Source organism: Bombyx mori, chromosome 23 (genome assembly GCF_030269925.1).
Source record: "Bombyx mori chromosome 23, ASM3026992v2".
In the NCBI taxonomy this organism is placed as follows: domain Eukaryota; kingdom Metazoa; phylum Arthropoda; class Insecta; order Lepidoptera; family Bombycidae; genus Bombyx; species Bombyx mori.
In genome coordinates this window covers 20,572,174-20,600,173 of record NC_085129.1, presented here as the reverse complement: position 1 = coordinate 20,600,173, position 28,000 = coordinate 20,572,174, and the positions used below count along the sequence as shown (strand labels likewise).

The 28,000-nt window shown below is 41.7% G+C and overlaps 2 protein-coding genes across 3 annotated transcripts; both read left to right on the top strand.

Annotated features, from left to right (window-relative positions):
- Nucleotides 1-7: 7 nt before the first annotated feature.
- LOC101743396 (fatty acyl-CoA reductase wat) lies at nucleotides 8-22,839 on the top strand. Of its 2 annotated transcripts, none has more exons than XM_004925930.5 (11): nucleotides 8-169; nucleotides 1,003-1,194; nucleotides 5,564-5,654; nucleotides 7,321-7,443; nucleotides 8,546-8,670; nucleotides 14,693-14,851; nucleotides 14,923-15,029; nucleotides 15,689-15,756; nucleotides 21,441-21,630; nucleotides 21,958-22,138; nucleotides 22,478-22,839. In XM_004925930.5, exons 2-11 carry the CDS (start codon nucleotides 1,025-1,027, stop codon nucleotides 22,824-22,826), a joined length of 1,563 nt encoding a protein of 520 aa, XP_004925987.1. In that variant the 5' UTR covers nucleotides 8-169; nucleotides 1,003-1,024; the 3' UTR covers nucleotides 22,827-22,839. The 2 variants fall into 2 exon arrangements, with proteins under 2 accessions (XP_004925987.1, XP_037875287.1); XM_038019359.2 differs by having other exon boundaries at nucleotides 50-169; nucleotides 495-1,194.
- A 395-nt stretch (nucleotides 22,840-23,234) lies between these two features.
- Nucleotides 23,235-26,450, top strand: LOC101743259 (uncharacterized). Its single transcript, XM_004925929.5, has one exon. The coding sequence runs from the start codon at nucleotides 23,415-23,417 to the stop codon at nucleotides 25,170-25,172; it is 1,758 nt and encodes a 585-aa protein (XP_004925986.1). The 5' UTR covers nucleotides 23,235-23,414; the 3' UTR covers nucleotides 25,173-26,450.
- Nucleotides 26,451-28,000: the final 1,550 nt, after the last annotated feature.

Here is a 28,000-nt window from a genome sequence, read left to right as displayed (position 1 = left end):
AAAGTAAAAAAAAAAACTTTTAAAATGTATAAATCTTTCGTACGTAATTCATATTTTCCATTCACTATACTGTTAGTAATAGGAACGTCGCTATTGTGTTTTTTATTTTTATTTTGGGTGAAAAGTATAACAAAACTATTTCAAAACTGATATTTCGAAACTAAACAAGGTAAGTAAGTACAATATCATGTTTCTTTATGAAATTATTAAAATCATAAATCATTTATTCGAATTAGGCTTTACCACTAAATGGGAATATAGTTTTGGCACTGAGAGGAATCAGTGGTTTTTAGGGACCATTCCTTCTCCTGTTTCTGCCGTGAACCAGTAACGCTTTTTGTTTTGAATGGGCGGGCATCCGTTATACTATACCAATTGAGACAGAAACCTCAAGCCTCAAGGGGGGCAAACCGTGACCTAACGTTATTTAACACTAAATACTTCGAGAACTCATCTAGGCATCTGGGATAGTCATCATCGGCCCACATTTGTAGAGTTGTCACAGTCTGGCCTCTCCCAATCTACACCACCGAGTCTGGTCTGGTTCTCCTGATCCTCAAGCTAACCCTCGCGAGTAACCGCCCCATTGCCTAAGTAGGCGACGACTTGCAAAGGCTTTTCGGTCTTCATTCGAGAACCCATTTGCTCCCGCGACCGTTGGCTCTACAGCATACATCTTTAGCCAACTGCCACTAGCTAGACGTTCACGTGTAGGAAATATTGATCAACAAACAATCCAAGAACTAAATTAATTCAAACAATAAAACTGCAACGTAAGTAATCCAGTTCATTGATAACTTAGTGTCAGCACTAATTGAAGTTAGATTATAATCACGCGCGTTAGTATACAAATTATGTATTGACACGTACGGCAGTGTGACAACGGTGTGAGGAGAGTGTCGTGAGAACTCTTACTTAGTGTCGTGCGGTGTCAGGTCGAGTGTCGAGCAAGACCAGACACGACAGGACGTGGTGTGTGTGATATTAAAATGAATCTATTAGTTTAAGTGGCTGTTCGATCACCATGGATCCTGCCGCGGCAATAGAATTGGAGATTCTGAATAGGCAGAAGCCGATCGATGAGGCCATCGCTAGCGGCCTCTCGGACGTGCAGAAGTTCTACAAAAACACAAACGTGTTTATAACCGGAGGGACTGGATTCATTGGGAAGCAACTGATAGAGAAACTGCTCAGGTGAGGTACACAGAATTGAACCATAAACCGGTGTCGGTCTTTGCTTCTCTACGGCTCTATACTGCATGTTAAGCACTCGTGAACCTTGCACATTACACAACTTGCACGCTAGAAGCTATTGTAATCACTTGAGGTGGGGTCTTAACGGTTGAATTCAGTGTTCATTGAACATTAAGCTAAAACGACAAGGGTATGTTTTTTTTGTTACTTAGATGGTGGACAAGCTCACAGCCCACCTGGTGTTAAGTGGTTACTGGAGCCCATAGATATCTACGACGTAAATGTGCCACCCACCTTGAGATATAAGTTCTAAGGTCTCAGTATAGTTACAACGGCTGCCCTATCCTTCAAACCGAAACGCATTTCTGCTTCACGGCAGAAATAGGCGGGGTGGTGGTACCTACACGTGCGGACTCACAAGAGGTCCTACCACAAGTAAAAATCTAGTCTAATTAGTTCAGTAAACGATTGTAGTATTGTACTGCTGGCAGGACGTCTTGTGAGCCCGCACGGGTAGATACCACAATTCTGCTTGTTTCTGCCGTGAAGCAATAATGCGTTTCGGTTCGAAGGGTGGTACAGCCGTTGTACTGTAAAACTGAGACTTAGAACTCGTGTCTCAAGGTGGGTAGACGTATTTACCTTTTGGTATTTGTGGGCTTTTTTTTCCTACCTAAGCTGGTAACCTAGGAGGCTATGCCAGCGTGACGAGTAGGTGAGCCCCTTAACCTGAGGATATCGCTAACACTAGCCCTAGCAAGAGCTTCACTGAATCTACCACCGGATCGGAATCGCGACCCACCGAGAAGATCCGGCGAGAAACTCACTGGGCTGTGTCTGTGGGTTAATTTACTCGCGGAACCCTTCCTCGCATTCGACGGGTTCGACGAGAATGATAGCTGGATGTGTCTGAGGCAACTAATTAACACCGAGTGGGCCGTGAGTTTGTCCACTCGTCTATGCATTTACTAGTGGTAGTTCGCACTGGAAACCCAACCGAGTGTATGCCATCGGCCTGCTCTTAGAACAGCCATGAAGAAGCAGTTCATCATCAGTGTTCATGTAGACTGCAAAATCTTTTAGTAGATCTAAGATTTTAGTCGTCGTGGCCTAAAGGATAAGATGTCCGGTGCATTCGTATGTAGCGATGCAACGGTGTTGGAATCCCGCAGGCGGGTACCAATTTTTCTAATGAAATACGTACTCAACAAATATTCACGATTGACTTCCACGGTGAAGGAATAACATCGTGTAATAAAAATCAAACCCGCAAAATTATTACTTGCGTAATCACTGGTGGTAGGACGTCTTGTGAGTCCGCACGAGTAGGTACCACCACTCTGCTTATTTCTGCCGTGAAGCAGTAATGCGTTAGTTTTGAAAGGTGAGGCAACTATATTGAGACCTTAAACTTATATCTCAAGGTGGGTAGCGCCAAGGGCGGATCCAGGGGGGGGGGTCATGGGGTCATGACCTCCCCCTGAGCTGGTTCCAGGACCTAGGTGGACCACATATTGAACATAATGATTTTAGGACCACGGTTATGGAATATAAATAAGCTGCCTCATTCCGGGCGTGATAGTGCTTCTCTGGATGTCTTCAAGAGAAGATGACAATATGTACGTGTATATGTACAAGTTATTATGTGTTAAGTTTTTCAAGTGTACAATAAAGAATAAATATTTTTAAGTACAGTACTTACGTACATTGATAAAATACCTACTTTTTACTTGTATCTATTGTTATCAAAATTAATTTAATTTTGTTAAATATATGTTCAATAATAAGTTCTTTAATAAGTTCTTGACTTGACCATGACTATGTGACCCCCTCCTGGCACCAAAGCTGGATCCGCCCTTGGGTAGCGCATTTACGTGGTAGATGTCGATGGCCTCCAGTAAACAATTAACACCAGGTGGGCTGTGAGCTCGTCCACCCATCTAAGCAATAAAAAAAATAAAAAATCTATACATAAACGAGATAGCAATACAAGGAACTGTACGTCAAAAAGTAGTCAAAAAAGTCACGTGCCAAAATAAAAACTTGTTTTTTTTTAAAGGTAATATTAATCGTAGTTAAGTTCTTTTTTACACGCTTTATATTAGCTTCACTTGTATGTTTGTAGCTGAGTCCTTTAGACGCGATTTTGACCCACTTTAAACGGCCAGATTTCATTCAAACTATGTAGATTTATCGAGGACCGATGACAATACACTAATTTGATAAGATTGTTCCATTATTCAATTTGCAAAATAAGATTTTTGCCAATTTATATAATTTTTATCTATAATATAAGGCAGGAATTGATGTTAAAGTACTTAATCGTTTTAAAAATACGCTTTTATAGAAAATTTAACTAAAAAATTAAAAATAAATAATACTTTAAAAAAACTAAAAAACACGCTTTGTATAAAATTCAACTAAAAAATAGAAAATAAATGTTAGTAAAGTAAATTGAAAATAATGTTCAAAAATATATGACATATTATTTTAAAAAATGCGTGGGCTGCTTTTTAAGATATTATTGAAATAATAATTCTTCTACTCATATCTGTCAGAAAAATATTTATAACTAATAACACCATGCACCCTACGCTTTTTTTACAATAAAATATATATTTTTTTACACTATTTTCAATTTAAATTTATTAAAATGTATGTAATCTTAAAATAACAATGCATTAGTAATATACATACAAAGGATTGTGTTAATAAGTATTCTTGTGCAAAATTGTACTTTTAAATTATTTGTTTTTTGTTTTTTGTTCTAAGATTGTCGAAGCAAGATTGTTTGCATCAGTCACTTGGATTACGCGGTCGAACCACGTTACAAAGATCAATCTGACATAATAATATAATTCATATGTATATTAAGTTTATATATCTCCTGTATTCTGTATGCTTAAGCGCACTTACTAATGTTCATCCAGCAAAATTCGCCCATAATCACAGGAATATTCTATTAGTTTGGTCCTTATCATTCTCTCTTTTGTTATGTTATTGAAATCTTAAAGAAACAAAATTGAATATCATTACAATTTGATTAATGTGGTAGTATATAAAAATGAATTGCTGTCCGTTAGTCTCGCTAAAATTCGAAAACGGCTGGACCGATTTGGCTTATTTTGGTTTTGAATTATTTGTGGAAGTCTAGAGAAGGTTTAAAAGGTAGATAAATATGAAAATGCTCGGAGTTAAATAAAAATAACAATTTTGTTTTCCCTTTGATGTGTCTTTCTTTCCTTTGTTAAGTTTATTTTATACAAAAGTTTAGGTCTTTTATTTATCGATTGAGGCACTACGAAGTCTGCCCGGTCAGTTAGTAGCTAATAAATACATCAACAAAGAAAGGAAATTGGTTGTTAGAGAGATTGACACAGAGTTATGCACCAGAGACCATCCCTAACAAAGTCCATTTGCAGCGTTTAAATAGACAGTCCATTGAGTTTCTCGCCGGATCTTCTCAGTGGGTCACGATTCCGATCCGGTGGTAGATTCTGCGAAGCTCTTGCTAGGGCTAGTGTTAGTGACGCCCTCAAGTTAAGGAGCTCACCTATTCATCAGTTTACGCTGGTATTACTTCCTAGGTTACCAGCTTAGGTAGGAAAAAAGCCCACAAATACCAAAAAGGTAAATGGCTAGTGTTAGCAAATTCTCTCAAGCTGAGCTGAGCTCACCTACTCGCGCGTAGCTGGTATAGCCTCTTAGGCTACCACCAAATAGGTAGCGAAAAAAAGATAGATGCCTCTCAACCCAATTCCTTTTTGGGGAATCTTTGGATGGGGACTTGATCAGTCCTCAGAATGGGGACATGGCTAATAGGAAGCGGCGTAGGAGGTATCCAATAGGGACAGCCGCTACTCCGGTCTTTTGATAAATAAAACTATACTGAAACCATAGAACTCATACCATATTTCTGCTATGAAGCAATAATGCGTTTCATTGCAATAATCGCCGTTGTACTGCCGTTGTACTGTTAAAACTGAGACCTTAGAACTCATATCTCAAGGGCGGTGGCGACATTTACGTTATAGCTGTCTATGGGCTCCGGTTACCACTTAACACCAAGCTCGTCCACCCATCTAAGTAATAAAACAAAAATTAAAAAGATATAGGTTCCTGTTGGAGTACTTTTGCTGGGATAAAAATTGGCCTAGATCTGTCTCCTGACTATATCAATCCGTTGCTTTGTTTTGACGTGAATAAAGGACAAACAAACAAACAAACTATCGCATTTAAATTGCGGAATTACGGATTGTCATTACGTCCTTGGATTACGCCAACCTCTCCACTTACCTGAATCAATAATTACTTTAATTTTAAGATTAATTTTCCTCATTCACTTTTTCTGTACATTGATTTTTTTCAGATCATGTGACATAAACAAGATTTATATACTAATAAGGCGAAAAAAAGGGAAGAATGTCAAGGAGAGATTTTCAGAGATTACGTCAGAGGCTGTAAGTTCTCATTTTTTTGTACCAGGTTAACAGTAATGTATTAGGAAACTTCAGAAACAATATCGAGAGGTGAAATGCTATTTGGTTTAAACGACATCTCGCTTGATACGCGACAATTACCTTTGTAATTATAATTATGTGTTTTATTTGGTATTAGCATCAATAGTTCGATGTTTTTAATTGAAATCCAATTATGTTTGCTCTTTGAAATAGCTGAAGAAGTTTTTTTGTTATTAAGTTATTTGAAAATTTTAAACTTTAAATGGCTCTCTTGTAAAGTTGTGAACATTTCGATTTTAAACCAAATATCACCACTCGAATATAATGTTGATTTAAAAAGCGAAACACTTAACTTACACAACACTTAAATTTAACACTAGCCCTAGCAAGAGCAGTGCTTCGTTGAATCTACCACCGGATCAGAATCGCGAACCACTGAGAAGATCCGGCGAGAAACTCAGTGGGCTGTGTCCAGAGGCGGATTATCCGTAAGGCAAACTAGGCACGTGCCTAGGGGCGTGAAGTTACAAGGGGCGCGCGAGCTCAGAATCTATTCATATAAATAAAATTAGAGTGTCTGTTTGTAGTATTGAAATAACCGCTTTTTACTACATGCATATGAATACATATACAGTACATACACTAAAATAACATTTTTTACAATTTTTGTCTGTCTGTCTGTCTGTCTGTTTGTTCCGGCTAATCTCTGGAAGGGCTGGACCGATTTTGACGAGACTTTCACTGATAGGTAGCTGATGATATAAGGAGTAACTTTGAGAAGTAAATATTCATATGCATGTAGTAAAAAGCGGCTATTTCAATATTACAAATAGACACACCAATTTTATTTATATGTATAGATAATGGCCATTTATGGCCGGTACAGGGGCGCCGATAAAGTGATTGCCTAGAGCGCTCTGGACCTTTAATCCGCCACTGGCTGTGTCGGTGAGTTAATTTACTTGTCGAGCTCTTCATCGCAAGTGACCGATTCGGCGAGGACATCAAACCCTGTTGTCCAATTACAGCACAAGAGCGCATTATGCGGCATAATGCTCAACGTTGAATGTTCCAACTACACTTAACTACAGCAACGCTTCGCACAATCGAGCACTCTCAAAAGTACTGCTCTCGCGTGATACTCGCAATCGATACCGACTCAGTGGCAGAAAATTGACAAGTGTTTTTTCTTCAAGTTGGCATTGATCGAAATTTTATTTATATTATCGTTGAGCATTATGCCGCATAATGCGCTCTTGTGCTGTAATTGGAAAACAGGGATAATCGGCATCCGTCCGCGCGATTTGAAAAAGAAAGTCGCTTCGCTTCATCACAATATCAGCAGGGCGGTGGCACGCATCTAGTAAGCCTTATGCTTCGCCGCTGTACCCTTAAAACTATTCCGGACATGTCAGCAAACGATAATTAAGTGTTATTCTGCTACCGTAGCTTTAAATGAAATATGTGGGAGGTTTAACGACGGAGGAAAGAACTTCCACCGAGCGGAAGTTCCTCGGTAGACCGACGATCCGAATGTTGTTGTTCGGAACTTGTATATGGAAGCTTATCTTATTAATGTCGTAAGGGATTTTCAGGCATCTGTCAAATATCTTGTGTAGTACCATCTACTGCCACAAAACCCTGCACACGCAACTTTGTTATATAGGTATTCAATCGCTTACGGGAGAAAAAACCGAAATTTGAAGAGAAGTTGGTGCCGGTGGAAGGTGATATCGCTGAACTGGACCTGGGGCTGACGGACCACGACCGAACGATAATATGCGAGCAGGTAAACTAGAGAGAATATTTGTGACTTCGTGCTCCACGGATTCGTTAGTTAGTACAGACTTTTTGACGGGGGAACGCGAGGAGTGAAGTTGTGTGATTTGTTTTATTTTGTCTATTTAGTGTTTCTTCAGGTTTAACTGTATAATAACGATGGTTTATTAACTGTTTAATATCTGTGAAAGTGCACAAATGTGGGAAAATTAAACAAAGCTAACAAAAGACGTAACTACTCGGGATCCTCCAAAAAGTCCACTGAAAAAATCTCAATAAATGACCACCACAATGATACTGAGATTATATTTCATCCCAAATCATCTCATATCATTTCATTTAATTTCATCCCATATTATCATTTTTCATAAAAATAAGATTAGAAATGACAATAAGACATGACTTAAAGTTCACAGTTACCAGGTCATAACTTCCATTAAAAAAAAAGTTAATTAGTACACGACCGAAAAACGAGAGCAGCATATTTAGGGCTTATTTATTTGATTGACTCGGTAACTCTGGTCCCTGCTCTTAACGGCCAAACAGAAGTGTAAATATTTTACGTAATTCAGTTTCTGATTACCATAAGGTATGCTAGTTTGAGAGTCGAAAGGCCTATTTTTATTGCCATTGCCCCTGTAGACAGACGATCTTAAGGTCCACCTGATGGTGAGCGGTTATCGTCGCCCATGGAAGTCGGCAAGTGAAGTACTCTCGACAAGCCTTGTGTGATTTGCCCCACTTGACTTTTTGTGTTAGCGAGTTTTTTTATTAAACCATAGCCTGGAAATACACTAACAGACTTGGATGTATGGGTTATCGATGCATTCATAGCATACCGAGTCAAGAAGAATCGGTATAGATATCCAATTTAATTTCTTATTTTTTGTTTTTTCAACGGCGCCTTTCCCAGCACTTCATAGATGAAGTGGTGAAGATGGTGACCGTACAGTGCGATCCTTGTCGGATAACTGTCCTTATAAAACCGTATTTTATACGGCACCGGAAATAGGGACCTGGTTAATTGCAACTGGAAACTTCCAAAGACCTCTCGCAAGGTCTTGCGCGACCAAGAAAGTCTGGGATGATAAATGCGTTGATAAAATTTGCAGGTAAATGTGATATTCCACGTGGCTGCGACGACTAGGTTTGATGAGCCGCTGAAGGTGGCGACGGCGGTCAACCTTCGCGGGACTAGAGAAGCTTTGAGCTTAGGCAGAGACTGCAAGAAGCTTAAGTGAGTTTAGATTCTGAATAATGAATGGCTCTACTCTGTTTGTTTCGAGAAAGGCTAATTCGTATTATCAGAGTATTGTGAGATTGATTCGGTTATTTTATTTATAGCTGAACTATAACAAAGTTAAAACATAAAAGTATTGTTTTAAGTTAATAAGGGAGTCCACAAACCTCTCAGCATTGACGATTATCTAAGCAAGGAGGAAGAGGATAACACCGACTAACAAATGTCCAAAAAAGCAGATGTACGAGTATGTACAATTTTCATGACTTAACAAGGACCCGAATTCATGTTAATTTTTTGAGGAGAATTAACGCATTTTGGAAACACGGCGGTCGTTGGTCGTCTATGTGTATATATATATTATTAGAAATCAGAAGAAAAACCATTTAAAAAAATTACAATTAGCACACGTTTACAAGAGACTCAAAACAATGACTCACGCACACCATGTCCACGACTACCTTCTCTCACGAACGCCGCCGATCGAATGAATGTTTCTTTTTTTTTTTTATCCTACCTAAGCTGATAGCCTTAGAGGCTATTTCAGCGTAACCGTGGCTAGTAGGTGAGCTCATGGAGCTCAAACCTGATGACGTTGCTAACACGAACCCTAGCAAGAGCCGTGCTTCGCAGAATCTACCACCGGATCGGAAACGCGACCCACTGAGAAGATCCGGCGAGAAACTCAGTGGGCTGTGTCTGAGAGTTAATTTACTCGTCGAGCCCTTCGTCGCAAGCGACGGGTTCGACGAGAACGGTGACCGGTGCTTGAAGTACCTAAAAGCACCGTTAGTGGATCGGGAGGCTCCGAGATGACGTGTTTTGGGCGACGTCGACTGCTCTCCATTCTGTCCGCAGGATCGGGAATGTAGTTACCGGCGGCAACGATGAGAGGGTTCTCGTGTCGTGCCGCTTTATCGAAGTGGAGAATGTTTCGAGCAAAGGCGTTGCTATTTATAGGCACTGTACCCTCAACATTGTTATAAAATTCGTGTTTCCTTTTTTTTTTTTTTTTTTTTTTTTTCGGGTAGAGGGCCGAACCTCCTACGAGGTCCCCGCGCAAAAGGGGCGCGCGGGGTATGTGAGACTCAACGATCTGCATGGTGTTGTGAGCAGACCGCGGGCCCAAGGATTTTAGAGCCCACCCACTAAACGACTCCTCTGCACTCTTACACCCGACGTCCGATCCCCTCCGAGGTCAGAACCCGGATGAGGTAGGGGGGCTACCGCGGTCAACACTACAACCAGACGGCGCGGCTCACCCCAAGGACGCCCGGCCGACGGAGCCTTCGAGGCGAATCGAAGGCTCTGAAACGTCGGCCGTCTCGGTACGGCAGCCCGTCGGGCCGCCCAGACGGTGCCGCTGGTGTCCCGGAATACCCCGCTGGACCAGAACCAGCCTGCCGGGTCGGGACGCGATACACCGTCGACCGGTCGCTCTATTCACTCCACGGCAGCGCGCTAGAGTGCTGGTAGCGCGCCGCGCGGCCTCACCCCCTCAGGTCGCCCCTTGACCTTCACCGGGGGGAGGCCGCCACCTACAGGGGCCGGGACGTACGGGCGTATTCCCGCCTCCGGCCCCCGGCTCGACGGCGACGGATCGGTGCGGAAAGGGAAGAGCTCTCCCTCTCTCGCTCCGCCGCCTCCTTCTGCGAGATGGTGGACTCGCAGAAGTCGAGCATCGCCTTCCAGGACGCGTCGCTGCCGAGCATCGTAGCCACGACGCGCGGCAGCGAGAGGTCCTCTCCTATGACCGCGACGAGGGCGGCGCGTTGCTCGTTAAATCCAGAGCAACGCGCCAATGTGTTAATAAAATTCGTGTTTCCTAAATTAACACTTTTTTTTTTTTTTTTTTTTTTTTTTTATTGCCTTTGTAGGCAGACGGGCATACGGCCCACCTGATGGTGAGTGGTTACCGTCGCCCATGGACTTCAGCAATGCCAGGGGCAGAGCCAAGCCGCTGCCTACCGCTTAATACTCTCCACAAGCCTCGTTTGAAGAAGGACATGTCATAGCGCTCGGGAAACACCGAGGAGGGGAGCTCATTCCATAGCCGGATGGTACGTGGCAAAAAAGATCTCTGGAAACGCACTGTGGATGACCGCAGTGGCTCCAGGTAGTATGGATGAACTCTACTCCGGTGGCGGGCGGTGCGATGGTAAAAACGAGATGCTGGTATCATCTCGAACAATTCCTCAGAGCACTCCCCATGGAACATACGGTATAAAATACAGAGGGAACCGAAGTCCCTCCGCAGACCCAGAGGCTCCAAACGATCCGAGAGAATGGGATTATCGACAATCCGAACGGCCCTCCTCTGTATGGAGTCAAATGGAAGAAGCTGGTATTTGGGAGCCCCGGCCCAGAGATGGGAGCAGTACTCCATGCGAGGTCGGACTTGTGCTTTATAAAGCAAAAGTCTTTGTCCAGGCGTGAAGTACCGCTTCGCTCTGTTGAGGACTCCCAGCATTTTGGACGCCAACTTGGCTTTGCCTTCCAAATGACTCCGAAACTGGACATCGCTCGAAACGTCGACCCCAAGTATCCCGATACTCTCGGAAGGTTGCAGGGATACTCCTTGGAATTGCGGCGCCATGACAAAGGGGTCCTTCTTCGCAGTGAACGCGCAAACTTGTGTCTTTATCGGGTTGAATTGAACCAAGTTCAATTCACCCCATTCGGAGACTCGCCCCAGAGAGTTCTCCACTTCAGACACAAGTTTTGATCGTCTCTCTTGCACCACGCTCCGAGAGAGACTCTGATGGCCGATATATCGCGCATCCCCCGTGCTATCATCTGCATAGCAATGCATGCCATCAATAGACAGCATGTCATTGATATACAGGATGAAAAGCGTGGGGGAGAGCACCGAACCTTGTGGAACGCCAGCGTTAATGGTCATGGTATCAGAACAGTCACCGTCTACAACGACCGTGACGCTCCGCCCATCCAAAAAGCTAGCGATCCACTTGCAGAGACCCTCGGGGATTCCGTAAGATGGTAACTTCGATAGAAGTGCCCTATGCCAGACCCTGTCGAAGGCCTTCGCGATATCAAGGCTCACAGCAAGAGCCTCGCCCTTGCTCTCCAAGGCTTCAGCCCACCTGTGAGTAAGGTATACAAGAAGATCGCCAGCTGAGCGACCGTGACGGAAACCGTACTGTCGGTCACTGATCAGCTGGCGATCTTCAAGATACTTCAGGAGTTGTGTGTTTATAATTCGCTCCATCACCTTGGAAAGCAAGGAAGTTATCGCGATAGGCCTGTAGCTCGATGGGTCCGACCGGTCACCCTTCTTGGGGATAGGGTGGACGTGGGCGGTCTTCCATGAAGACGGAACCCTGTTAGTGCAATAAGAGAGGCGATACAAACGCGTTAGCGCAGGTGTCAGCTCAGGGGCGCACGTTTTCAAAACCACTGCGGGGACGCCGTCTGGCCCACTCGACTTATGGACGTCCAGGAGTCGGAGCTCCCGCCTGACTGCACACTGTGTGAAGCAGATATCCGGCAGGGAGCTATCACACCGGGGGATGTTCGGTGGTGTGGCACCCCCGTCGTCCACAGTCGAGTTCGAGGCGAAGAGTTTGACCAGAAGGTCAGCCTTCTCTTTCGCGCTGTGGGCCAGATTGTCATCGGACTTGCGCAGTGGTGGGAGACTAGACCTGCAAAAGTTTCCTTCTGCAGCTTTGGCGAGCGACCAAAAAGCACGGCTCCCGGAGGGATAGCTCTTCAATCGCTCGCCAACTCTAGCAACGTGCTCCGACTTCGCCTTGGCAATTACCTTCTTGTAGGACCTGGAAGCGGCGTTATATTTCCGCCTTTCCCCTGAGATGTTAGGATCCCGACGTCTCCTGGCATTATCCCATGCCACGTATGCGGACCGCTTGAGGCGTGCAGCATCCCTGCTGGCATTGTTATACCAGGGTCTGCTGCGACCCCCAACGGGCACTTCAGAGGAGGGAATAAACAATTCCATCCCCTGGAGCACCACGTCTTTAAGACGGTCCGCACAGACGTCAGGATCAGCAGAGGGAAAGCAGAACCGCCCCCATGGGTAGGATGCGTAAAATTCACGCAATCCATCCCAATCTGCTGACATATACCGCCAAACTCTTCGATACCCGGTCGTCGTTCGACGATCAGGACGAGAGAGTGGTACGACAGCACGAATAAGGCAGTGATCAGACGATCCAAGCGGAGCGTCGACCACCACACTGTATCCGGCCGGATCTGTGGTCAGCAGAAGGTCCAACAAAGAAGGCTCGTGCCCCTCGATATCTGGGACACGGGTGGGCTGTGTCACCAGCTGGGAGAAACCGTAGGCCAAGGCGAAATCGTAGGCAGTCCGACCCGGGAGGTCAGTGGTTCTGGACCCCAACCACTCTTGGTGGTGAGCGTTAAAGTCTCCAAGAACCACCACCTCCGCAGATGGGTACTGCTCAAGCACGCGGTTAGTCCCCTCTTGCACATGCTCAAACAGAGCTGAACCTGCATCACTGCTGTGGGACCTGTACAGGCACGCGTAGATTCGGCTACGGCCCCCGTGATCTACGCGCAGCCACAAGAGGGACAGGTCCCGTTGTTCGAGGCCCCGAAGACGGCGACAACAGACATCAGCCCGGACGAATACGCACACCCCGGCTTTACGCAGGAAGTTGTGCTCCAATACGTAGCCGGGGTACTCAAGGTATGAGGTATCATCCGGAGCAGATATCTGCGTCTCCGTTAAAAAAAAAGCAGGGCAGGCTGCGCCGTCTCAAGGTGGTGGCGTACGGCGTCAAGGTTGCTATGTAGGCCCCTGACATTGCTGAAATCCACATTAAATGTGGAATGGGGAACCGCCTGTGAAACCCTTTTCTTTTTTTTTGTCGACTTCATAGTTCAATTTTCGGAGAGTAGGATTAGGAGAGGTAGGATGTTGGAGGTGAGATAGAGGCAACACCTGAATGAAGCGCGGAACATAGTACGTGCTCGACCACGGATTGCGTGAGAGACCGACGCAGGGCATGGAAGGGCCCCCAGTCCACTCTTAGCCCCCAGACCACTTAAAGTCTTTGAACGATGTTCTCTCGACGAATGTCAACTGACAAATGCGCGGGTGACGGAGCTGCGCGCCGGTTTTATACCCTTTTTGTAGAGTATTCCTTACTATATATATTCTTTATTCTTTATTGTACACACAGTTAATATTACAATAATTGCGTAAGATATAAAAAATGGCGAGCTTAACTCAACAATTGAGTTTTCTACCAGCTAACCGTTTTTTTATTATTGCTTAGATGAGTGGAAGAGCTCACAGCCCACCTGGTGTTGAGTGGTTACTGGAGCTCATAGACATCTACGACGTAAATGCGCCACCCACCTTGAGATATAAGTTCTAAGATCTCAATATAGTTACAACGGCTGCCCCACCCTTCAAACCGAAACGCATTACTGCTTCACGGCAGAAATAGGCAGGGTGGTGGTACCTACCCGCGCGGACTCACAAGAGGTCCTACCGCCAGTTAAAATATATATAAATAAATATATAAATAAATCCGTATATTTATCCTGTTCCGGCTCCTTAATCTTTTCTCCATTTGCTCCATTGTAATTTTTTAGGGAAGAAATACCTAGGAGCCTCTTGTGTGGACCAAGGTTTCCGCATTAAGCTTCTTTGAGTCTTGAGGAGCTTCGGTTCTCTCTGTGTTTCGAATGTTCCATGAGGAATTGATCGGAATGATACCTTCATCTTTTACCATCACACCGCCCACCCCCGCAGCAGAGTTTATCCATACCTAGAACAGCTGCGTTCATCCACTGTGCATTCCTAGAGATCTTCTCTGCCACGTTACCATACGGCTCTGGAATTAACTCTCATCCATGATATTTCACAGCGCTATAATATCCTTATTATATCGAAGTGTGAGGAGCTATCAGCTGTTTGGCTGACGATCACCGGCGATGGCAACTGAATATAGAACAGCGGGCCGTATGATCAATTAAAAAGAACCCCCTATAGTAATAGTTTTTCTTACAGAACCTTCGTCCATGTTTCCACCGCGTATGTCCACGCTACGCACCAGATGGTAAACACAGAGGTCCACGAAGAATTCTATCCTTGCACATGGACTCCTGAAGCTATGCTGGCGATAGCAGAGAAACTAGATGCGGAACAACTCAACGCCATCACTCCAAGGCAAGAACCCAGCTGTCCAATTCGATGGTGCCATAATTCCACATTACGATTAATGTTTTTTTAATTTTCAGTATCATAAAAGGATGGCCGAACACTTACACGTTCGAAAAAGCTTTGGCTGAAGCTTTAGTGAAGAATGCTTCGGATCTGCCCATCTGTATAGTGAGGCCCGCAGTTGGTAAATCTTAATTCATTTCTAATCAGAAGTTTCAGTTGTAATCAGACCGAGGGGCAAGCTCCGATCTCGTGTGAGGAAGTCATGACATTGTGAATCCATCGTTCTTAAATCGGTCTGCTTATAGTTCAGATGGATCAACGATGACAGGGCAAACTGGTCTTAAATCCAGACCTGACTCCGTAGATATCAACAACGTAAATACCAACTCATATTGGGACGTAAGCTTTTTCACTGGTTCGCGCAGAAATAGGCTGAGTGGTGGTATAAGTACCACCACCCGTGCGTGCTCAAAGGACTTCTTTTATTGCTTAGATGGATGAACGAGCTGACGGCCCACCTGGTTTCAAGTGGTTACCGGAGCCCATGGACATCCGCAATGCCAGGGGCAGAGCCAAGTCGCTGCCTACGGTTTTACCGCTACCTATGTTCTTAATTGAACTTCGAAGGAGTTTAGTCCATTCAAACAGCTGAATCAGCTTTTTTTATTATGATATTTTTTCCAAAATTTTAAACTTTAAATGGCTCTGCTGTAAAATTGCAAAAATGTCGCTTATACCAAATAGCCTTTCATTGCCGATATAATATACATAAATGACAAAGTAATGAAATCGTGTTAACGATAATTAAGTGCAATAAATTGTAATGATTTATATTTTCAGTGATTGGCGCTTATTACGAACCGATGCCTGGCTGGTTGGATAAGACTTGTTTATTCGGCGCAAATGCGGTATGACATTTGACTTTAACGTCGTTAATAGATAAAGCCCACTGAGTTTCTCGCCGGATCTTCTCAATGGGTCGCGATTCCGATCCGGTGCTAGATTCTGAAGAGCACTGTGTGCTTAGTGTGAGTTTTTTTTACTTTCTTGATAGCGTAAAAGTTAATTCTTTGTATGCAGTCGGAACAGCGCCCCTAGCGGCAAACATAGGCAAACGTTCCAATTCCATACAAATTTATGTTAACTTTTACGCTATCGAGAAAGTTAAAAAACTCGAACTAAGCACACTAACTCAAGTTAGTGTTAGCAAATTCTCTCGGGTTGAGCCCGTGAGCTCACCTACCCGCGCGTCGCTATAATAGCTTCTTAGGCTTGCAGCAAATCGATAGGGAAAAAAATACATTGAATGGATTAATGGGATTCCTTGCGTTGTAATAAAAGAATAACACGTTCCAAATATTAAGTTATCTCTTAAATTTTATATGTTTTATCGAGTTATTTGTCATAAAAACCCTTTATGGCTCACCTGTTTAACTCCCGTGTAGTCAAGATCCACTACGAATGCCCGTAAACATACGTACAGTATGGCAATTGGTTTCTTCTGATGCCATTTTTGCTAGTATCTAGTTTATAAACCCCTTGAATTCATTTATAGATTAATTATTCCAAAATAACGGTGTTCACGTTCGGGACAAATAATAAGTCGGTTTGTGGAAGTGATGTTATGTATATTTTAGTCCGACAAAAATATTTAGAAAACATATTTGAAAATGTATAAAAAAAGGCGCCAAAGTCGAGATTTTTTTAAAGGTGTTTTATGACCTAAGGTCTTTAGGTCATGTCTTATTTTAAGTAATATTCTTATTTTTATGGAAAATGATAATATGGAGTGAAATGAAATGAAGATGATTAATTCGAAACATTAATCAACTGGGATGAAATGAGATGATATGGAATGAAATTTATTCTTTTTTTTAATAGATTTTATGACCTGGTAACTGAGACCTTTAAGTCATGTCTTATTTTTATTTATATTATTCATATTTTTATGAAAAATGATATTGTGGAGTGAAATGAAATGAAGATGATTAATTTGAGACACTAATCAACTGGGATGAAATTAAATGAAATGAATTGAGATGATATGGGATGAAATATAATCTCAGTAAAATGGTGGTCATTTACTAGGATTTTTTCAGTGGACTTTTTGGATGACCCCGAGAAGTTACGTCCAGCGGCTTTGTTTCATTTTCCCACATTTGTGCACTTTCACAGATATTAATCAGTTAATAAACCACCATTATTACACATTTAAACCCGAAGAAACACTAAATAGACAAAATAAAATAAATCACACAACTTGTCTCTTCGCGCTCCCGCCAAAAAGTCCAAAATTATTATTATTATTTTTATTACCTGGTGACAGAGACCTGTTGTGTATTACAAATGAAAGTCGGAATTCCAAAGCAGACTGATTTATTTTTGCAACTACCTGCCCTTTTATAATGTGACTTAATATCTATACATAACATTGTCCTCCTCTTAAATTAATGGAATACAAATTCCCGAATGCTGAATAAATGAGAGAACATGGTTGAAACAACGCGTTACATGATATTGCTTACACATGACAGTAAAAACAGGCAATTTCAAAAGTGAGTGTTCACAGGAAACAAATATCGTATGATTATAACTAACATAAAAATACATATACACAAATGATGTTTATACCGCTATTTCCTAACCAAATAATATGCGAACAATAACCCTATAAGGCTCTAAACACAATTTTCATGTTGTTCTTATTCTCGACATTTAGATTACTAGTATACCTGTCATAAATAAAGTATATAATCTTATACACACATATGTAAATATATTTAGTAATTTTGGTCCTTAATTCTCTGAATACACGTTAAAGCAGCTTTACGGCGCTGACGCGATGGTTGCAAGATATTCGGCGCCGGCGAGTGACTAGGAGTCACAGGTTGTGGACTTTCCGGTCCCGTGTCATAGCTGGAGTTGAGCTCCTTTTCTCCGGTCATACACGGACTTTCCCGAACTTCACCCACACTATCATTTACTGATTTTGTCTCGAAATCAGTGTTTAATTTGGACAAAGAATAACGTGATTTTCGACTATTATTACTTATTAAAATCTGGTCGATGTGACGTTTGTGTACCCGCCCGTCATCTGCTGTTACCCTGTATGTCACCGGACCTGAGCGGTTTTTTATTGTTCCTGTGGTCCATTTCTTTTTTCCCTGTGTGAAATCTTGCAATAGGACCGAGTCTCCTTCTGCCGCCTCCCTATATCCGGCTGTGCCTGCATTATAGCTTTCGCTTGCCAGCTGTGCTTCTCGTACTATGGAGCTAGTATTTGGACGCAACAGATCCAGTCTTCCACGCAGGCGACGTCCGAACAAAGCAACTGCTGGTTCGCGCCCTGTAGTGCTGTGCTCAGAATTTCTGTACATAAAGAGAAATTTTGTCAAGGCGGTATTGTCGTCTTCCTTTTCAATTAAAGCCTTTTTCAACACTCTTTTTATGGTTTTTACGGCGTTTTCCGCTGCACCATTGCTAGATGGATGATACGGAGCCACCGGTAAATGTTTTATACCGTTTTTACTTAAATATGTTCTAAATTCGATCGACGAGAAAGGTGGTCCGTTATCAGTTACTACCTTTTTTGCTAAGCCAAATCGAGCAAACAATCGTCTGAGACATGCGATTACTGCCGTGGCTGATGTACAGCTCAATTTTTCCACCTCGATCCATTTTGAATGAGCGTCCACTATAATTAAGTAATATTTGTTATTAAACGGTCCCAAGAAATCAAGATTAAGGCGCGCCCACGGCTCTTCCGGCCATGGCCACGAGTGCAGCGGCACCGATGGTGGTGCAGCGCGCTGAGATCGACAGGCCTGGCACTGAGCACATACACGTTCAATGTCCGCATCGACTGTCTCCCACCATACGTAGTTCCGGCTTAATTGTTTCATCTTAACAATACCCGGATGTCCCTCATGTAACTCCTGTAACACAGTCTCTCGCAATGAAGTTGGAATTATTATTCTGTAACCCCATACAAGACAACCGTGATCAATATGTATGGATTCGGCTGGGATTCTTCGTCTAAGAGGCATTGCTGGAATGCATTAGATAAATCCAATTTTGTGTAATATTCACCACCACCTAAAGTGGCAAACAAATCTTTAATGTGCGGCAAAGGATAGTGATAATCCTTCAGACGTGGGTTTATTGTGATTTTATAGTCGCCGCAAATACGAATATCGCCATTTGCCTTAACGACTGGTACGATAGGCGTGCCGTAATCAGACCTATCTACTTTGTAAATAACTCCCTCACTTTGTAAACGATCAAGTTCTCGCTCAACGCGTTCGCGCAACGCCAGTGGCAGCGCCCGCGCCTTTACAAATATTGGCGTCTTTTCTTTTAAATGTAATTTTATGCGTGATTTACATGTTCCTAAACCTCCAGCAAACACTTCTGGAAATTCGTTTCGTAAAGCCTCCACCGTCGAGGTCGTCTCAGAAATCGAATGACATTTTAGAAAACTTAATTTTAATATTTTAATCCAAATTCGGCCTAGCAGTGGCGGGCCGCCGTTTTTAATTACATATAGTTTTAATTTGGCGGACTCACAACCACAAGATACGTCTACCATTATATAACCGATAGTCTCAATTACATCGCCTGTATATGAACTAAAATTCAAGATTTCGCTTTGTATAGGAATACACATAAAATGCTTTTCATAAAAAGCTTTAGATATGGCCGAAATTTTACAACCCGTATCAATCTCAAATTTACATGGAACATTTTGAACAAAAATTTTCACGTAATATGGTCCTTCACCCTCGCTACTGATCAGGTCCTTTAAGTTATAAAAACTATTATCACTAGAATCACAGTCACTATGGTTTAAATAGTACTGACCTCGGTTTTTTTCAATCTTTTGGTTACCTTTACGGTTCCGACACATTGATTTTAGGTGTCCCTTCTCGCCACATGAGTCACAGGTGTAGTGCTTGTACCGACACCGACCCTCCGCATGGCCCAGCTTGCCGCAGCGTCTGCAGGCGCAGCGAGCCTCCGCGCGCGCTCCGCCGACCCGATGCATGCCTTCGCTCTCGGACGCAGCCTGTGAGCTGCCCCCAGTGCCCCCAGCCGCCATCGCATGTCGATCCGCTGCTTCCAGTGCTGATGCCAACTCAACAGCGCGCTTGTAATCTATATCTTTTTCAGCAAACAGCCTTGATCGCATCTCCTCACTATATAATCCTGATACGAATTGATCGCGTAGATTAATTTCTAATGTGATGCCGAAATTGCAAGTTTTAGCCAAATGTTTCAAACTTTGTAGGTAGGAACGAATGCTTTCGTTATTTTGCTGCTTTCTTTGCCTGAAGATATGACGTTCTGCTATTTCCGATCTTTCAGGTTCTAGATGATCTTTGACTAATTTTACGAGTATGTCGAAATCCTTTTCTTCTGGTAAGTCCGGAGCACACAAGTCACACATTAAGTCATAGCACTCAGACCCAACTAAGGTTACGAGCGTTGCAACGTGAAGTCTCTGTTCAATGTCGTTGAGTTCCATGAATTGTTTTACACGACGAATGTATGTGTCCCAATTTTGAGATCCCATATCAAAACTTTCAACTTTCCCAATCGGCATTATTACAATTTAAGAGAAAACACGCGTCGAAAATGTTTTTAAATGATTATCCTCGTCGCCAGTTGTTGTGTATTACAAATGAAAGTCGGAATTCCAAAGCAGACTGATTTATTTTTGCAACTACCTGCCCTTTTATAATGTGACTTAATATCTATACATAACAAGACCTTTAGGTCATATCTTATTAGGAAAATGTTCACTACTTTTGAGCCCGGTCACCGTTCTCGTCGAACCCGTCGCTTGCGACGAAGGGCTCGACGACTAAATTAACCCTCAGACACAGCCCACTGAGTTTCTCGCTAGATCTTCTCAGTGGGTCGCGTTTCCGATCCGGTGGTAGATTCTGCGAAGCACGGCGCTTGCTAGGGTTCGTGTGAGCAACGTCGTCAGGTTTGAGCCCCGTGAGCTCACCTACTAGTTAAGGTTACGCTGGAATAGCCTCTCAAGGCTACCAGTTTAGGTAGGAAAAAAAAAAAAAAAACTTGGGGTTTTACTCTTTGTGTGATAAATGCACAGATAATATTATAATAATTGAGACTATGCGTTTCGTTTCACGATGTGAGAAAGAGCAAATAAAACTATTCGTGATGCGAATGTTTTTCCGATGTAGGAATCGAACCATAGACCCTCGGCGCAACAGTCGGGGGCGCTAACTGCTGTGCCATTGACCATTGGTCAACTTAATTGAAACTAAAAACTGTATTAATTAAGAGCCCGTTGATATCTTACCCGGCGTTAAATGTTGCACGTCGGTCGTTAGAAAGAGACGATCGACTGAATCCAGCTTCATATAGCGTTGTCTCTTTCGCACGCTGCCGACGTGACGTCTGTCAGTGGTCAGTTCCGTGTGCGTATAGATACCGGGCTCTTAGTGCAGCGTGCGACAGAGAGAGCGCTCTACGAAGCCGTCTCGTCTCTTTCTAAAGTCGATGTTTGAAATTTGTCGTCGGGCACTGTATCAGTCTTTGTACAGTTTCCGTCGTTTATCAGATTGTGGCGAGCCCTGGCCTTGGACTGACCCACGTCATATACGCAGACGTGTCGAGTAAATCCAGCGTGGTGCCGGTGGACTATGTCAATAACAGCATCATCGTGGCTGGCTACGTGACAGCGAACGTCAGAAGCGACGTTCCCAAGATCTACGCTTTGACGTCTGTCAGCAGAAACATGATCACTTTCGGTAAGTCGAGTTCGTGAAGTGAAGACTCTAGAATAAAAAATGCGAGAGAATGTTTGATATGTTGTGTTAAGGCGCACGGAACACGTGGGTGAACTACCTTGAGATATGAGTTCTAAGTCCCTGTTCTATAGTACTACGGCTGCACCACCTGCTTCAAACTGGAACATACTGTTTCGTACCAGAAATAGTCAAGGCACCTACCCTAAGGCTAAGGCTCCCAAGACACTCCACTTCTAGTCAAACTATCCGCTTTAAATGTATTAAACGGTCACCGTCTGCGGTCTGTGACGTCACAGGCAATGACTAGAGACCCCGTTTGAATTTTAGGGCAGATTCAGAAATACGCTCTCGAGTTTGCCGCCAAAATGCCAAGTCCCAAAGCTCTCTGGGACGTCTTTGTGGTATTCACGGCGAGCCCCACGCTGTTCCTCCTGTTAACTTGGATCCTGCAGTACCTGCCTGCTTATATTGTGGACACTTTCCTGAAGGTCACGGGAAACAAACCTAGGTATGTATGCGGGCTTAAAAATTTTAATGATCCCTTTGGTTTTCGAGACACGTAGAAGCAAATTAAAACTATTTGGGCAGTTTTTAAAATCGTCTTATCAAGATTTTTGTTTACTTATTATTAGTAACCCTAGTTAGTCTCTTTTAGTCTAGAAAAGGACAAAATTACTCTTCTCCTTAATGTCTGTCTCTTTTGAATGATGCAAACAACTGCTCCTTAATAGAAATAGGCAAGATGGTGGTACCTACTCGTATATTTGGCCGCTAGTAATCAAGCTTTATACACTTTCCACGAAAATCAGCAACGAAGCTTTCACACAAAACCCCGTTTTTTTTTTAGATTTGTCGATGTGAATACGAAAGTATACAAAACGAACGTGGCTCTGTCGTACTTCTCGTCGAAAACTTGGTATTTCCAAGACAAAAATATGGAGGAATTGTTTAATAATCTGTCAAAAACGGATCAAGTTATATTTAATTTTGACGTCGCCTCAATTAATTGGGTTGAGTATATTAACGTTTGGTGTTTGGGCATCAGGAAATATCTGTTAGAGGATAATCTGACGGACGCTGAATACGCCCAGAGGAAGCGTATTGGCTTTAAGATAGCTAATTACGTTATATTAATGTTGCTCGTTTATTTCGTTTGGAAAATCTTAGGTTGTTCCGTTTGTTTGTATTTGAAATAAATAATTTGTTGTATTTTATTTATTTTATTTTAAATGCTTAATAATGATGGCATATCGTATTATGGCCATCTGTAAAATTACAGAGAGACAAAGTTAAATAAATCGCTCGATATAGATTATTAAGATGTTTCCAAAAGTCCATAGAACTGTTGGTAAACCTTTTCACCTTTTTACTGATCATGAAAGACCATTTCGTTTCATCGTATCCAACATCTGAGGTATTGCCTTATCTGACTTCATTTAATTTTATTCCATGATTAATTAAATTTCAATTCGGACCACTTTATCTTTTATACTAGGTCTCGTTAGAAAATAACTAAATACAAAAGATTTGGGGCTGTATGGGCTTTTCCCTTATGTATGTCAAATGAGCGAATCAACAAACAAATGTGACAATTCCCTAATGTCATTTGTCATGGCATTGTGTTTGTTATTGATCGCACAGTAAACTAAAAATTAATTAAATTTAATATGTTTTCCAATTGAATTACTAACAATATAGTGTTCGTGTGATTATAACAACCCGTAATCTACTATAAAATCTGTTGATCTCGTATTAACGCCGTTCCAAATCCTACTAAAGTCAAAATGGAAGAAAGTCCGGCGTTATTAAATTTACCTGCCGAAATGATAATATTAATCATAAAATATTTAGACACGCCGACCGTTTATAATATATACAACACATGTAAACCTTTAAGGGAAATAATAACGCAAGGAGTCGTAAAAAACTTAAAGTTTTCTCTGAACATACTATCGACGGCAGATTCTTTGAAAACTGATTTTTTTAAGGCAGTCGCTTATAGTCTAAAAGACCTGTCGCTTAGCGGAATGCATGATTTAACGAAAACTAAACTCATACAGGCCGTACGCCATTTAAAAAGTCTACAGACTTTAGATGTAACATACACTGATATAAGCATCTGTGATTTACTTGATATTCATCCGCTGTGCCCTACTGTTAAGAATATCGCCATCAACTATATATTTGGTAAACTAGGCATGACGAGAATGACACCAGAATTCATTGAAGCATGCCAGAATTTATTGGCAAAATTTGAAAACATACATTTTGTTGGATCATCGATCAATTTAATGTACAGCAATTTTTCAATACACGTTTTGAATAAAACCAAGTTACAATCGCTGAAGTATACTATATCTGAATGCGATTATGTTTGCACGACAGACGTCAGCAATTACAGTTACAAGGAGCCAATGATGATGGTTCCATGTCGAGTTTTATTTATAACTATCTTAAATTGGAAGGACCTGAATTCATACTACGGTACAACTGTACAGCAGCATCTCCTGTCTAAAATAGATTTAACAAAGTATGAATATTGCATAATAACAATGACAAGAGTACGTTATTATAACATATACGGGTCAGAATTGATAAGAGGATTCTTTGAAAGATACTTTAATATAGCTGCCAAAGACTTCTTCGAGGATCCGCAGACTCCACTAAATGGGAACATGTCAATGATATTCTGGGAGAAAGAAAAAAACGTTTTTAATGAAGCGTTATTCCAAAAGCTGTTTAAGCAACTACAAGAATATTTTCCGTCATTCATCAATGATAAAGTCAGAAGAAAGACCATTGACTGGTACTATATAGAGCCTGATGGGTCTAAATTAGAGACAGAGAGACCTAAAAAGGCAGGTTTGAAACGGAAGATCATAGCTCCGACCATAAATTTAAATTATGATGATATATTCGAAGACAAGAAAGAGCTCAGAGTCAGTGTGTTTTTTGATGCTTGCTTCGGTTATGGAGTGCTTCTGGAACCCACCTATGAATACTTGAAAAAGCTAACATACTTTAGCTTGACTGGATCGATGCGGTATGCAACACCATTCTTTGATGTCTTATTTAGTTCGTGCACAAATCTTGTAACTTTTAATTTAGAATGCAAATCAATTTTTGCTTCTGCCGTAATCAAATCGAAATCATTGTCCGAAAGCAAAAGTCTAAAGAACTTCCGGATACTAGGCAAGAACATTGATTTTAAAGCTTTGTATTTAACATTAAGCGAATGCATATCACTTGAAAAGGTGTATATTATAGAAGACATTGAAACACAGATCAGTGATGTGGCCGAACCCAGTGTTTTAGTAGAAAAATGTCAGACGTTGCGCTATCTATACATTGAAGCTCCGGTCAGTGAGATCGGTAAAGTGAGAAAGATGCAAGCCGTAAATAGGATCAAGAAGATGTATAATAGGAATGCCCTGATAGCAGAAATGTACAGTCGATCTCTGAACTCAAGATATAGATACCAATTTGATCCGTTCATAGAAGATTTTCATCTAAGCCCTATCAAGCCGTTGGATGTGATATAAAAACCGTTTCCTTCTTTACCTCCTGCCACCTGATTTCCTGCTATTTCCTCTATATGGCATAGTAGTCTGTATTTAAAATTTGGCAGAAGGTAATAAGTGTTAATTAATTGTTAAACTTACACAATCAATGTTTGTTTATTTATATTACACTTATCATTCTTTCCTCGTTTCCTACCCAACTTGTTACTCTATTTATCTGGGTAGGAGCTAGGTAGGAAGGTAGGTAGCTTACAGAATCAGTGCCAAAATCTTGGTATGAATATTATAATGTAAATATAATTAGGTAGGCAGCGGCTTGGCTCTGCCCCTGGCATTGCTGAAGTCCATGGGCCACGGTAACCACTCACCATCAGGTGGGCCGTATGCTCGTCTGCCTACAAGGGCAATAAAAAAAAGCATATTAAACTTAACAACAGAGAGAACTTTATAAAAGGTTAGTTAGGCAGTCTAGTAGTTACCTAAAACCAACCAAACACTACAATATACTGCGGAATGCTGGCAGAGCAAAAGCTAGTAGCATTAAGATGGTACCTATTTTTATTTACAATGCTAGACCTAATTTTGTCCTTTTGAAAATAATGGATTATGAAGTTTTTTTATATACAATGTGCCAAGAGTTGAGATTCTTTTGGGATAATCTAAAATGGTTTCCACAGCCCATTGATACGATCAGAGTTATGTACATGAAAACATTCAATATTGCAGATATCATTCTGGGGAGGTTGCTATTTAAGTCAAATTCGTAAATATTAAGTTTAAAACAAATATCGTCTTCTCGCATTAAAACTGTATAATCTGTAAACTGTATAAACTTACTAATTTTACAGGAGAGTGTTTTAAAGGTTTAATGTGTGATATTTTTTAATATTAATCATTTTTGCAACATTTATTTTTTACCAGTTACATTATCTGTCTTTTAAAGTAAGATAAAATTATGTATTAATTTTGTTAATGGTAGTCAAAATATAGATAAACAAAAAAAAAGTAAAACTAAACTACGCTCTTTGGACAGTATTTGTCAGAACAATACTGGTGATACCAAATGATTCCGCATATTAACTCAATTTCGACTATTTTTAAAAATTGTACACTTTTAAGGCGAAAAGACCATATACATCGTATTAAAATTGTTGATCCATTGACGCAAATCCATAGAGTAAGATTATATATAACCTGCAATCTTAGGTAGGTGGTTGGACCATAAATGGTGAACAACTTTTTTGAATTAAATGAATTTTATCGTAAATTAAAAACACAAACTTATACTTTTAATATTTATTGCGTTGTTTTATTTCCCCGAAACCAGGATATTTATTCGTAATTTGATATTGTAATAAAAAAGACAACAATGTTTATGACGTGCCTATTTTTGCCGTGAAGCAGTAATGCGTTTCGGCTTGAAGGGCGGGGCAGCCATTGTAACTATACTGAGACCTTAGAACTCATATCTCGAGATGTGTTAGATGCATCTAAGTTGTATCTAGGTGTCTATGGGCTCCGGTAACAACTTAATGTCAGGTGTGCCATGAGCTCGTGCACCCACCTAAGCAATCAAGAATATATATGTGCAGTTAAAATGGACGAACTTATTTGTCCCTTTATCGGCCAGTAGCATCGATGGGCTACTGAGGAGATACAACAACAATCTCAGTGAATATAGTTTTTTTGTCTACGTACTGCTAGTAGCCTCGATGGGTTATGCTAGCTTAAACTATCGTGTAGGCGAGCTCACGGGGCTCAGACTTAAACACCTTGCTAACATCTGCCTTAGCTTAAGCAGTTGTTCGCTAAATCTACCACCAGATCGGTATCGCGACCCACTGAGAAGATCCGGCGAGAAACTTAGTGAGCTGTGTCTGAGGGTTAAGCTGCACAACGAACCCTTCATTGCATTCGACGGGTTCGACTAGAACGGTGATCGATGCTCTTGAAGTGCCTAAAAGCAACGATAATGGTTCGGGAGGATACGAAATGAAGTGCTTGGTGCGACGGCCACATTTCGTATATTGGCGCTTTTTAGAAGTAGCGTTCCGATGCCGTCTTCAGATACTTACTAATTGAATCTAATTCTAGGTTGTTGTATAGGTAATCTACATTCACGGTGCCAGTGGCACTATCATGTACGTATGCGATTATTAAATTAGCTTCAATAGTGAGAGGGCCGAACTCTTTTTAAAAAGGTTTTATTCGACGCTACAAATTATTTAAAAAGAAAATTGGTAACCACCCACTTTTTTTATTGTTTTATTGCTTATGTGGGTGGACGAGCTCACAGCCCACCTGGTGTTAAGTGGTTACTGAAGCCCATAGACATCTGCAACGTAAATGCGCCACCCACCTTGAGATATAAGTTCTAAGGTCTCAAGTATAGTTACAACAGCTGCTTCACCCTTCAAACCGAAACGCATTACTGCTTCACGGCAGAAATAGGCAGGGCGGTGGTACCTACCGGCGCGGACTCACAAGAGGTCCTACCACCAGGAAAATGTTATGAATATCTGACCCGAACTGAGACTGATATGTTCTTATGAAATCATTGTAAGAGGATTTATGATGAGTAAGGTGTTGGGTAAGCATTAGTCTATACAGGCTAGGGATTTAATAGATCGACATTAAAATTTGTCGTTTATCGTGATGGTCCCTCTTAAGACGCCACGGTTTATCTTCAAACACGATCAAACAGAGTTCGTGGTGAATTGTATTTCTTACTATTGTTCGTATTAATTATACAGGAAGGAATTTTTAGGTAGGTAATCAGTATCAAGTGAAACACTGTGCACGGGAACAGGAAATTGAAAATGTCAACCGATTTTTTAAAGGTAGGTATT

What these genes read in the sequence shown, in the direction of transcription:
- LOC101743396 (XM_004925930.5), top strand. Translation starts at nt 1,025, where the DNA reads ATGGATCCTGCCGCGGCAATAGAATTGGAGATTCTGAATAGGCAGAAG. An exon ending in AGAGACTGCAAGAAGCTTAA is followed by an intron (nt 8,671 to 14,692) that starts GTGAGTTTAGAT and finishes TTTTTCTTACAG; the next exon opens with AACCTTCGTCCATGTTTCCA. An exon ending in GTTTATTCGGCGCAAATGCG is followed by an intron (nt 15,757 to 21,440) that starts GTATGACATTTG and finishes GTCGTTTATCAG; the next exon opens with ATTGTGGCGAGCCCTGGCCT.
- LOC101743259 (XM_004925929.5), top strand. Translation starts at nt 23,415, where the DNA reads ATGGAAGAAAGTCCGGCGTTATTAAATTTACCTGCCGAAATGATAATA.